Source organism: Dendropsophus ebraccatus, chromosome 6 (assembly GCF_027789765.1).
Source record: "Dendropsophus ebraccatus isolate aDenEbr1 chromosome 6, aDenEbr1.pat, whole genome shotgun sequence".
Lineage (NCBI taxonomy): Eukaryota > Metazoa > Chordata > Amphibia > Anura > Hylidae > Dendropsophus > Dendropsophus ebraccatus.
The window spans coordinates 66,553,725-66,567,321 of record NC_091459.1 but is presented as its reverse complement, the minus strand read 5'-3'; the positions used below and the strand labels follow the sequence as shown (position 1 = coordinate 66,567,321).

At 40.4% G+C, this 13,597-nt stretch overlaps 1 protein-coding gene across 11 annotated transcripts in view; it reads right to left on the bottom strand.

The window, feature by feature from the left end:
• The window catches only part of DLG1 (discs large MAGUK scaffold protein 1), a 187,632-nt gene that overhangs the window by 108,548 nt on the left and 65,487 nt on the right, over positions 1–13,597 (bottom strand). For all 11 annotated transcript variants that reach the window (XM_069975086.1, XM_069975081.1, XM_069975083.1 and 8 more), the window contains exon 4: positions 9,554–9,718. In XM_069975086.1, coding sequence (XP_069831187.1) covers positions 9,554–9,718 — 165 coding nt within the window. The remainder of the gene's footprint in view (positions 1–9,553; positions 9,719–13,597) is intronic.

The window sequence follows — 13,597 nt, the reverse complement described above, 5'->3', positions numbered from 1 at the left end:
TGAATGGATGGCCGTCATTTAATGGCAAATAATTGCCATTATTTTAAAACAACCGCCATTATTTGCCATTAAATGGCAGGCAGAATCTCAATTTCAACAGGGGTTTGAACCAGAGAATGAACTGCTGGCAGGTCTCTAGACAGGTGAGTTACCCCTACACCACAGCTCCAACACATTTGGGCTTGGAGATTTAACTATACCTGAGTGTTTCTTTCAGACAAACTGCCTACAGAAGACTAATCTGCAAATCAGAGACACTGGCTGAGAGCTGAGGGTGTAGGAAGCCGGTTAAGATTGGTTATTCATGAAGAGGAGGGAGGAGGACGGAGTGATAAGGTGTGCCAGAGTATGGCACAAACAACTCCTGTTTGACACTTCATTACATGAGACCTGAGATTGTGCATAATCCACTGCAGGGACAAATTACCAAAAGGTACCATGCTTACTAGGGGACTGTCAGCTACAGCACACTGTCAGCACCTTAGGTAGGGCCCAGGTGCTGGCAGATTCCCTTTAAGACTGGATATCACTTTTAATGTGGAATTTACATTGTAAGCCCCAATAACTATACAATACGTTGATGCCACATACAAGAACAAAATAAACCTGCTCAGCCAGTCACTAGCTATTAAAAACAAAAAAAGAACAAAGTCTAAAGGCCCTATTACACCAACAGATCTAATGACAGATTATCTGCCAAAGATTTGAAGCCAAACCCAGGAGTGGATTTGAAAAGAGGAGAAATCTCAGTCTTTTCTTTATGACCTGTTCTCTGTTTATAGTCTGTTCCTGGGTTTGGCTTCAAATCTTTGGCAGATAATCTGTCGTCAGATCTGCTGGTGTAATAGGGCCTTAAGGGTCCATTTACACAGAAAGATTATCTGACAGATTATCTGCCAAAGATTTGAAGCCAAAGCCAGAAAAAGACAGATCAGGTAAGGAAAGCATGATATTTCTCCTCTTTTCAAATCCATTCCTGGCTTTGGCTTCAAATCTTTGGCAGATAATCTGTCAAATAATCTGTGTAAATGGACTCTAAGTCCCCCAACTGCCTAGTATTGGTGCTTGAGACAACGCTCACCATACAAAATAAGCTGACATTATTTGTTTCCAGTCTGGTAAAGCTGAGTGATAACCCACAAGGGATTACTTCTTGTTACTTTGCCTTTCAAAAACCAATTGAATAGAAATGGAAACAATTTGACATAACTGAATAACTATAGATTTCTGGATTTAAGAGGAGGTGCAGCTCATTGCAATGCTATCTATCACTGCATATACATGAGTATTTTATGAGGCGGTTGCTATATGTCTCTTAGCTTAGCACATGTGTTCCTGTAAGCATGTCAGGAATAATCATTGGTGATCCTAAGGTGGTCTGTAATAATCACAGGGAATCATTCTCTTACAATAAAAAAAAAAGGATGCAGTGAAAAGTTGATGCTAAGATATAAATCAACTAATGGTGATGAAAACTGACAATTTCAAGAGATTGATCACTGGGTGAACAAATGTTTTCGCTGACCAAAGGGAGACCATAATTACCTGAAATATTACTTCCAGCAATATACGGCCTGTTAAGGTCCTTTTACATGGGTCGATTATTGTGAATGTGCATTCCTAGGAACACTCATTAATCCGATAATCGGCCCATGTAAAGGGGCCATCAATTAGCCAATGAACAAGCAAATGATCACTTGCTGGAAAAAATAATCGCTATCTGCTGCACAAAACTCTGTTGGGGATGTGCGACCGATAACAATGCATTTAAATGGCTGCACATATAATACAGCAATCAATAATTCATGCATGCTGCCCGATGAATTTTTCTTGCTGTGTAAAGGCACTACAAACTAGCGCCAATCTCGCTGATTGGTGCTTGCACATCAGGTCTTGTAAAAGGGCCTTTACTCACCTAGTGTAATTTAACATGTATGGTCACTCTAAACCAGTGCTTCTCAAACTGTGAGGCGCCCCCTAGGTGTTGGTGAGGCCCAGCTGGGAAGACCGTTTTCACAAAAATGACTACGATCTGCACAGTCCTTTTGCGGTTTGCAAAAATATCCATTTTAGCAACATTATTAACTTATTTTGTACTTGTTTTATTAATATAGAGAGCTTGGGAGATGGGTGAAAGGCATCCTAGCATTATTTTCAGCTTTTAAATGGACTTTCACCACAGATGGTGACGCCCAGTTACCCTCTTGGTCAGTCTGGTGAGGCCCAGGCATTGCCTTGGTCTGTTGGGTGAGGCTCCAGTAGAAAAAGTTTAAAAAGCACTGCTGTATCTGCATAACGGTCATTTACCAGGTAAAAGTTTAGCTGGCCATAGACACTAAATCTGGCTGAACAAAGCAATTTGGCAGGCTCACCCAATCATCTATTGTGCATGGGACCCCCAAACTCTCCCCAAAGGCACATGCCTAAATGCCAGACCTTTCACTCACACGTCCAATCATTTTGTTCTCACAGAGATAGTCGACCAGAAGTGTCTGGCAGCAGCTTACTTCCCCCCCCCCCGGCACATACAGATACAGACAACGTTTATTCCAAAATTATCCAACCCCAACCTTTAGAATGATGTATAGAGACAAGAAACTGACCACAAAAGAGCCTAGAACGTGGATGAAAACTACAAAAGGAACGGACCCATATCACAACATTAATGTAGTAACCTCTAATGTGGATTCGACAATTCCCAGAATCCCACGTCAGCAAGCCTTTCAATATGTAAATAGCCACAACTGTACCATCTTAGAGGACTAGGGTGAAAAAGACAGGCAGTGAACACATCCACAGAATACACTGACTAGGATATAGCTTAAAGCTACTGAAGTGGAAAAAACAATGTAAAAGGACAGAAACAGGCCTTCCTTGCATGGTGGGTGATGAAATGAAATATTAAAAAGCAACAGCACATTATAAATAATGCAGCAGTCTGTGGAGGGAATAAAAAAAAATTTAAGAAGCCTATATTCAATTCCAAAAAAACTGCTCAAACAATAAAGACTCCATCAGAAAACCAAAATCTAATGCTTATGTATTTATGTAAACATTCTACATATCACACTGTCCTATCAACAAATACGAGTTCAACTAAAATCCTGGAGAATTTACAAGGTTTCATATCAACAAAAACATTCCCTTTCTGGAGGTAAAAAGCTTTAAACATATTGGGTGGAGATACTGTAGGGGTGGTTTTAGATGATTAAAATTCATACTTAATTTAGGTTAACATCACATAGGATCATACTGGGGCACTTTATAGCTATAAATGCTAATTTATTAACATTTATTAATTACCTCAGTCCTAGTAAATTGTGCATGTGGCATAATAAGTGTAGACTGTAGCAAAAAAAATGTTTAATAAAAGGGAACACATTGAGCATCTATTTTTCCTTACCACTGAAGCAACAATAAAGTTCTACTGCCACCTGCTGTTCAATGATCAAAACACAAACCATTGAGAGGCACCAAAACCACTTGACAACTGTGCTAGAAGGAATGACTATCAACTTTTAATGGTTCAAACTATATATGTTATAATAAAGATTGTCTCACAGATCCAGCTTGGGAAATTGTAATACTTCCACTGCTGCACCCATACTCTCCTGTATGAAAATAGTAACAGGGATTTTTGTACCTTATAGTATACTGTGTCCCTGGTGCTATTCTGTAGTCCCAGCTACTATTCTACTTCCCCAGTAGTCAAAGCAGTATGGACTTAAAGCGTAACTGTCATGTTTTTTTTTTTTTTTATTGCAGAAATCAGTAGTATAAGCGATTTTAAGAAACTCTGTAATAGGTTTCATCAGCCAAAAAAACCTCCTTCTGTACTCAAGAAGCAATCTCCCAGCCTCCCCCCCTGACTTCTTATCTGTGCATTATCAGGCAAACACGTCTTCATTACAGAGAAGCCAGTGAAGACGGGCTCTGCTCTCTCCATTGTAAGCCTATGAAGGGGGGAGGGGCTGAGGGAGATGAGGGTGCAGGAAGAGGTGACATGAAGGTCAGCTCTTTGTAGACTCTCTGGGCACCTAAACAACAGGATTCTGGGGTCAGAAAGGTCAGTGCTTATCTATGAACTTACTGAGAGAAGATTGCAGGGTGTTGTGCTTTGCAGGACTGCTCCGTGCTCAGTCACTCCTAACAGCCCCTCCCCTCTCCATAGTCACATAATGGAGACAGAAATCCTGCTTCATTTGATGTGAGGGGGAGGCTGGGAGATTGCTTTTTCAGTACAGAAGGAAACTATTTTAGTACATAAAACCTATTACAGAGTTTCTTAAAATCGCTTGTACTGTTGATATTTAATGTTTTCAGAAAAATGGCCCTGAAATGACAGTTACGCTTTAATATTCAAAGTAGTCTTAAGTAATGATTAGATGGTTAGTGCATGCCAAAGTAACACTCCACTTGCATGAATGCCTAGCCTTAGAGGTGTATTCTGGTATGAGAAAATTATGCATTTTTACATTTTCATTACCTTAAGTCATAGCTAATATTTCCGCCTATAGAGCCACATCAACTTTTTTTTTAAAGTATATTGCAAAAATGGGGAGGGGGTGTTTTTACAATGGAATCCTTCAGGGTTAGGGTGATTAGCCCCTTAATGATGGAGCCAATTTTCATATGTTGTGTTTAAAAGGCCATAGCACTTGTATTTTTTCCCCTACAGACCCACTTATTTTTTGCACCACTAATTTAACTTTTACTTTTTATTTGGTGGGGCTCTTTGTTTTTACAACGTTCATCCCCTGGTAAAACTGACATGTTATATATGTTCCTGAAGTTGGTACAATTAAATGATAGGCAACTTGCATGACTTTTATATTTAATGGCTTTTAAAAACAATAAAACCTTTTAACCCCTAGGCGACCTAGGACGTACCGGTACGTCCTGGAAGTCTGTCCCCAGACGATCCTGGACGTACCGGTACGTCCTGAGCTATAAAGCGCGCTCCGGGACAATCAGCAGCCGGGACCTCACCAGTAATGACACGCCGCAGCGTTTAAGTGTAAGTGACAGGGGGAGTCCCCTGTCACTTACCGATCGGGACCCCCGCAGTGTGACTGCGGGGGTCCCGATCGGTAAAACGGACTGCCGGAGGTCTCTCACCTGCCTCCGTGCGGTCCGATCGGCCATCTGCTGCACTGAGCCTGCACAGGCAGGCTCAATGAGCAGATCGCCGATAACACTGATCAAAGCTATGCCTATGGCATAGCAATGATCAGTGGGTGTAATCACACTAGTGTATGTAAAAGTCCCCCAAAGGGACTTCAAATGTGTAAAAGTTAAAAACACTAAACACACTACCCCAAAACCCCTCCCCCAATAAAAGTTTAAATCACCCCCCCATTTCCCATTATATAAAACATATAAAAATAAATAACAAACATATAATATACCGTAGCGTGCGTAATTGTCCAATCTATTAAAATATAACAAGCGTCATTGCGAACGGCGAACAGCGTACACGAAAAGAGGGAAAAAAGTGCACGGATTACCGATTTTATGTTACATTGTATATATAAAAAAAATAATAAAAAGTGATCAAAACGTCCGATCTTCACAAATATGGTATTATTAAAAACTAGAGATCATGGCGGAAAAAATGACACCCCGTACAGCCCTGTAGGTGAAAAAATAAAACAGTTATAAGCGTCACAATAGGCCCATTTTATTAATATTTAATTGCCAAAAAAAAAGGATTTCATTAAAAAAAAATATATAACATTAGAGAATCTGTGTAAACCTGCATATGGTTGTGTTCGGATTGACCTATAGAGTAATAGTATAATGTCGCTTTTACCATATAGTGCATTACGTAGACACAGGAACCGACCAAACGTTACTAAATTGCATTCTTTTTTACGATTTCACCTATTTATATCTTCATAAATAATATATTTGGGATTCCATCATACATGTTATGGTAAAATGAAAGACGCCATTACACAGTACAACTATTCCTGTAACAAACAAGCACTTACATGGCCTTGTAGATAGAAAACTGAAAGTGCTAGAGCTCTTAGAAGGGGAGGAGGGAAAAACAAAAGCACAAAGATCAAAATTTGCGCGGTCCACTGGGTCATTTTGGGCCTGGTGCTCAAAGGGTTAAAGAAAATAAAGGTTCCTTAAAACTGCTCTTTTCCCATGCTTATAACACTTATTTTTTGGTCTATGGGGCTGTCCATGATCTGTACTTTCTAACGGTACCTTGATTGCGCATATGCAACTTTTTAATCACTTTTTATTACAGTTTTTCTGTATTTGTTGTGCAATTTTGTACTGTGGCTTTTTTTGCGTTTTCGCCGTTTACCGTGCGAGATCAGGAATGGGATAATTTAAATAGTTCAGGCGATTATGCACGCGGCGATACTAAATGTCTATTTTTATTCATAAAATGGGAAAAGGGGGGTGATTCAGACTTTATTTTTTTAACTTATACAGTAAATAGAAGTCCCCGTGGGTGACTTCTAATATGACTACACTGATTTGTCACTGGTCTGCTGCAATAGAATACAGTTCCGGGACCAGCGACATTCCGACGCCGAGTCCCGGGCTGGTAAGATGAAGGGAACCTCGCATTGCGATCACCACTAGACACCAGGGTAAAGGCCATAAAAGACTTTTAAATGCAGCAGTCATGTTTGACAGCTGCATTTAGCGGTCTTAATTAGCTATATTCTGACCCCCGATAACTTCATTTTATCATCAACAGAGTTATTTGGTGGTTAATTTTTTGGGTCACTTATTAATCAATTTTAAATCCGAGATGTGATATGAGCATAAAAAAGTTCAGGAAATTCTACACACAGCAATTTAAAATAAATTTTTTTAAATATGGGAATAGGTTGGCAAGAGGCCCAGGAGAGGCAGATTTACAGTGTAGAATCCTACCCGCTGAGTTTCACCTTACCATGGTGGGATTGTACACACTATTTGATCAAATGGTATGATTGCTAATATGTCAGCCATAGTGATATAGAGGTGTCAGCCATAGGCCCAGATTTATCAGCTATCTTTTAGCGTCCGTGCTCCTGAATCATCGCTGTCCCAAAGGAACTACTTACTCAGCCAGTCAGTGACTGCAGCTGTGTCCCACCTCACTCACTGATTGGCTGAGCAGGCATTTCTGAGTGGGGCCATGACATCACAGGATTAGGGGCAGAGGGATGGGTAAATAGGGCTTCTTTATTATGATCCCAACCCCCTGTACCCACTAGATTTTTCACTGATGGCCAGACTATTCCTTTTATCTCTGCCTCCCTAACACACGCACAGCCTGCTGCAGCCATAGCACGCAAACACAGCCTGCTACAGCCATAGCGCGCACACACACACAGCCAGCCAGCTGCAGCCATTGCGCTCGCACACACACATTTTTCTCTCAGAGAAAAACCACCACACTGAGGTCAGAGGTTACTGCTACACTACTTATGGCTTCTTCTCCTCATAATATATCTTCATATTACACTGCTGCTCATGTCCAATAATTCAGCATCCAGGAAGAGAACAGCACAAATCTCCCCCCCACACAATGGACAGCTCAGAAGCAAGCTACCAAATAAAGATCAGATTACTGATATATAGAGAACACTAAATGAATGTGAGAAAGGTTTTCTGGTTGTTATAAATAAAGGGCTTAGATTGATAAAACAGAAACTATATTAACGAGGAACAGTTATAAAATCTATATGAAAACTCAATTATAAAACTTTAAAAATATTACAAAAATGTACTGACTCCAGCTATATAAAAAAAATCTTTTAATTTGTTTCTAATCATCTATGTGGTGAGGTCATGATTAAGGGGGCAGGTCACAAGGGGGATTATGAAAGGATAAATATCAACCCTTCAACACTGTTTGATTGTTTGAGAAAGATCCCATTGTAGGTTTGCAATGTTGTAAATTATTGGTGAAAAAAGCACATTTTTATTTAAAAAGGACAACTTCGGCCAAAAGTATTTTTTAATATATTATTACTTATGGCAAGTTAGACAAATTCCTAATGTATATTAATTATGGGAAATGCACATATACTGCTATTTCCCTTAATTTAGTAGATCATGAAGACTTCAAATTCTATTAAATAACGTGACGTCACTAATCAGGGTGTAATTCCTATGGAGTGTCCAGCAGGGGGTGCTGTATATGTAGAAGCCTATGGACCTTTAGAGCCCCAGCATACAGTATCACAATGTAAGATTACATACAAAGCACCAGCCGATGGTATCACACACAGTGGGATTAGATACAGTCATCTGCTCTCATTACACTGATAGTCTATCTGATAGTGAATGTTATATGTACTATGGAAGGACTACAGCTGTGCTGTGCTGTGACTTGTAGTCCTCCCCTCAGTGCCTCACCCACTCTCCCTCATGCAGTACATTGGGAGTCATGGCTGGCATGTCCCTCCTTGTTGAAGCACTGAGTACTTGTCCCACCATACATCTCCTCCCCTGCGCTGCTAATCACACACAACACCCTCAGCTCTGCTAAGTCACCTCTGTGAGGGGAGGGGGGAGAACGTGCTGCTGGGAGGTGGGGGAGGAGGTTTTGTTTATGTTTCTCTCTGTGTCAGGGCTGTTATCTGATGCTGCTGTCAGAGTCTGTACACTAGGTAGGGATCTGCAGGGAGGGGGCGTGTCCAGCAGGAATGCAGAAATAACTCAGAGCCAGACAGAGCTGTAAGAGCATAATCAGCCTTATGTATTTAAAAAAAACTGTTCATTTTAGGTTAATAATGTATATTGCAAAAATTGTTATCATGCCCTAAGCTAACAAACTGAAAGGTCAAAGTATTTTATAGTTACGCTTTAAACACGTCAACTAAAGTGTGTATATGCATTGTACGCACATTACTGCAGAATAGGTTGGTTATTTATAAATAAGAAGGAACAAGCAGGCCCCAATACTGAACATGTTATAGTTTGCTAGAAACAAGGAAAAGATAAAGATTTAATAGAGCATATGCCCCTGGCAAAGCTTTTTCAGCATTCTAGGAACACAACATACACTGAAGACAACAAAGACCAATTTAGCAATATTCAAGCCAGCCAAGGAGTACTCCATAATATAGTGAACCTCATAACATGCCTCAGGTCCTAACAAATGAGAACTTCAAAAGGCCAGGATTCTGTACCTCATCAAATATAATGACAGAATGTACTAAAAAGCATGTGGGGGCTGGTAAATCTGCCACAGGAGGTTTTCAACATTTCATAAGATCTCAGCATCAACCACACAGTTAACTAACCATCAGAGGATACCATTATATCTTGGGATTTAGATAAAAGACATTACCGAATATTAACAGTACTTCAAACTCTACATTTAGAGCTCTAGAACACCACAAAAGAACCATTGACATAACTAGTACCCCAGTATTTACACCGAGGTTCACGAGGACAATAACATTTTCTAATATCTAACTATGACTTCGTATGGATTTAATTCTGAGGAGTAAATTTATATACCGCTAACACTTCTGTCTCATAAAAAAAATGTGCACACAGAAAAAATATAGCTAAAAATAAATCTTACCTTTAAAGGAGAAATATGTGAATGGGACACAAGTCCATGGACATTCTCAATCTGTGAAATATTCTTCTCAGAAACGTGGACCAACTCTGGACTTCTTCCTTCGCTCAAGATATGTGGAGAGCTTGGCTCTTGAGATGGGAGGTCATCATCTTGGTATCGATATTTCTATTAGAAAAATCACATCTGTAAAAATGCATGTTTGTACTTCAATTCAGCAAAGCATTAAAGCGGTACTCCAAAAAAAAAAAATTTAATAATAATAATAATAATAATAATAATAATATTTTTTTTATAATAGATAGCCTTAAAGGAGAAGTCAGGCGAAAAGTTTTATTAAAGTATTGTATTGCCACCCAAAAGTTATACAAATCACCAATTTACACCTATTACAGGAAATAAAAGTGTTTTTTTCCTGCACTTACTACTGCATCAAGGCTTTACTTCCTGGATAAAATGGTGATGTCACAACCCGACTCCCAGAGCTGTGCGGGCTGTGGCTGCTGGAGAGGATGATGGCAGGGGGACATGGAGAGACACAGGGCACTGGAGAGACACTGAGCATCCCTCTGCCATCATCCTCTCCAGCAGCCACAGCCTGCACAGCTCTGGGAGTCGGGTCGTGACATCACCATTTTATCCAGGAAGTGAAGCCTTGATGCAGTAGTAAGTGCAGGGAAAAAAGCACTTTATAAGCATTTCCCTTAACAAGTGTATATTGGTAATTTGTATAACTTTTGAGGGACAACACAACACCTTAATAAGAAATTTTTGCCGGACTTCTCCTTTAATAAAGTTATAGTACTTTGTAATATAAATTTAAAAAGAAAGCGTAGTTTAAAAAAAAAAATATTATTTCTATATGTGTTTCCAGTGCCTGTGGCAGCAATAAGCTGGAGGTCAGCAGGTATAAATTCTTTACATCAGTTGTTTCACCATCAAGAACATAGATTTCTCACTTTCCCAGAGTTATGTGCTAAATATTCATTGCACCCATCTCAATTCTTGGCCTATTCCCAGGTCATGGTGTTTTTAACCTCGCGCCTGCGGGACCTCTCCTCCTTAACCAAGCTCACTAAGATGGATGCAATGATTAATGATCCTCCGACTAACCCATCATTGTCTTATCTTTATTACAAACTGGGAACGCGATCTAGCGACTCTCTTAGTGCTAATATGGTCAACAAATGGGCAACCATCTTCGATGATGTTGGCTTGCTTGCGGCATGCCCAAAGTGTCACCAGACCGCTACAGACCTAACTCATGGCATTTGGCCCTGCCAATATACTCAGATTTTGGTCTCAGATACTAGTGCTGCTTCAGAAAAAGTGGCAGGTGCAGCTGCCTTTATCTCCGCAGTTGCTCTTATTCCACTCTGTCCCAGATTCTGTGCAGGTATCATTTGCGCTACATGCTTTTCTTTTGATTGCTAAGAGGTGCATATTGCAGAAGTGGCTACAACCTACTCTCCCTACTATGTCGGAAATACTGGCCCAGATGAAACACTACCTGTTCCTTGACAGAGTGGAATGCGAGCAGCTGAAGGAAACAAACTCCCCAAAAAATTTAAAAAAATGGAAGCACTTCGTGGTAAAATTTCTTTCAAACCGAGAAATAAATGACCTGATGAAACCCTTTGTTAACACAAAATGGCATCTCACATCTGAGCTAGCTGGGTCGCTTGGGCGTTTAAGGATCACGGGCAATCAGGTGTAAGACCTTGTGAGTTCTATTGCTGTTTCAAACTTTCTCTTTTCTTTTTTTTTAGTTGATATATATGATTTCTGCATCTGTGGAAGGGGCGGGGGGAGGGTCAGGAGAAGTTTATTGTTATGTTATGTTTTGAATTGTAACTACTTATCTCGTACTGTCCATACCATTGCCTTGGACTTATGATGTAAATATGTCCAAAGGCTGCCTTGTATGACTATAATGAAAAAAAAAAAAAAGTGTTAAAAAAAAAAATAAATGGGGAAAGGGGGAGTGATTTAAACATATTAGGGTAGGGGATTTTTTTTTTTATTAATTAAAAAAAAAAAAAATATTTTTTTTTTACAGACATGCTAGAAGTCCCCGTGGGGGACTTCTAGTATCATTACACTGATCTCTAATTGAGATCTGTGCAGTATAGATATACTGCATAGATCGATTATATCAGTGTTCTATTGCTTTCGGCTGCAGCCAAAAGCAATAGAATGCCGAGCCTGGATCAGCGCCATTACGGTGCAGACCCCGGCCCAGACCAGATGCAAGGATTGCTCCTCCACAATCACGTCGCAGGGAGCGATCCCCCCACTAGACCACCAGGGACCAGGAAAAGAAGCATTTTAAATGCAGCTGTCAACTTTGACAGCTGCATTTAAAAAGCTAATTAGCGGGCATGGCGATCAGACTGTGCCCGCTAATAGTTGCGGTCCCGGGCTGCAAATAGCTACCGCGATCATGGCGGTTCAGAGTGGGGTGGCCACGCAGCACCCCTCTGGACGCCCTTAACGACGCAAGGGAGTACATTTACGTCCTTGTTCATTAACGGGTTAATCATCATTCTTTTCAATGGAACTAATGGTGTGTTTACACACAAATTTATCTGACAGATAAATCTCTGTCAGACTAAAAAGCGAACAGGTCATAATAAATAGATTGAGATATCTCCTCCTTTAAAATCCATTTCTGGCTTTGGCTTCAAAAAATTGTGTGTGTTAACAGACCATAAGATGGAAAACCCCAATTTAACCTGGAGACAAGAGTGGTGCTGTGTCGGGAAGCTGGATAACCCTTTAACCAGGGTTAAAAAGGGCAACAACAAAAAAAATCTCAGCCTAATAAATGTGTATGGCCAGTTTATATATTGTTCCTAGCTACACAAACCTACACGCCTCCTAGAAAAAGGCACAGAGGCCCTATGGTGCATTGAAAAGAAATACATTATTGGCTTAGATATATACAGAGCACACAGTGGTGCCTTGGATTACGAGCATAATTCGTTCCGGGACCAAATCACTCTTAAACCAAAGCAAATTTTCCCATAAGAAATCATAGAATTGCAGACAATTGGTTCCCCGCCCCCAAAATAATGATTTTTTATTCTATACAACGTGTAAAACAAAAATTTTGAAACAGCTGAATATGTGATATTATAAGATACTGTAAAGTATAGCAATCAGCATGTGGAGTATAATGTATAGTAACTGCATAAACCTGAAAAACAGCCGCAGTTTGTAGATACAGGATGGAACTACAGATCCTCAATAATGACGAGGTGGGGAAACACAAGCACTGACAGACCCTGCAGGGAGCATGAAGGAATGAGCAGGCAGATGTGGGCACTGTATAGCAGCACTCTCTGTCCGGGGAGAGAGGGGTTACAGCTATGAAGAGATTACCTCCACAGTCCTGTCCCCTTATGTAAGTCCCAGATTGAAGTGGAACTGCTATAATTTGTAAAGTGAGGAAGACTTTCTGGGTCCTGGACCTTGAGTAGAGACCTGTAGACCCCGCTACTCAGAGCATGCCCCTACCCCACTCCCCCTCCCAACCAGCACAGGGAGCTCCTAAACCAAAGCAATGCTCTTGAAAAGAGGACCTGTCACCCCCTTTGCTAACCTGTTGATAGGTCCCCTTTAAGGGTAAGTTCACATGCGGAATGAGTGCAGAATTCAAGCAGAGTCCGCAGCACAAACTCTACTTGAAGTTCCGCCTATCCCATTGATTCAATAGGAGGTCTCATGCGCACTCCTCCATCTATAACTATATTTTGCTTGTGTTTTGGAAACAGATATTGGTTTAAAAATAAACTATGCACCAGAACAACACACAACACCAAAATGGATGGGTTCGGAGAAAACCATAGAACACGCCAGATTGTCACATAGGTGTCGTTTTCCATTGTTTTAACATCCTGCTGTTCATGCGTACTTGACAACTGTCCTAAATGGTGACTCACAACTGGGCAACAGTCCCTTCCTATAACAGCATGATCGGTAAGGGCTAAAACTAAGCCAGGTTAGCCACATCAAACCAAAGAAAACGTCGCAAAGAAAATCACA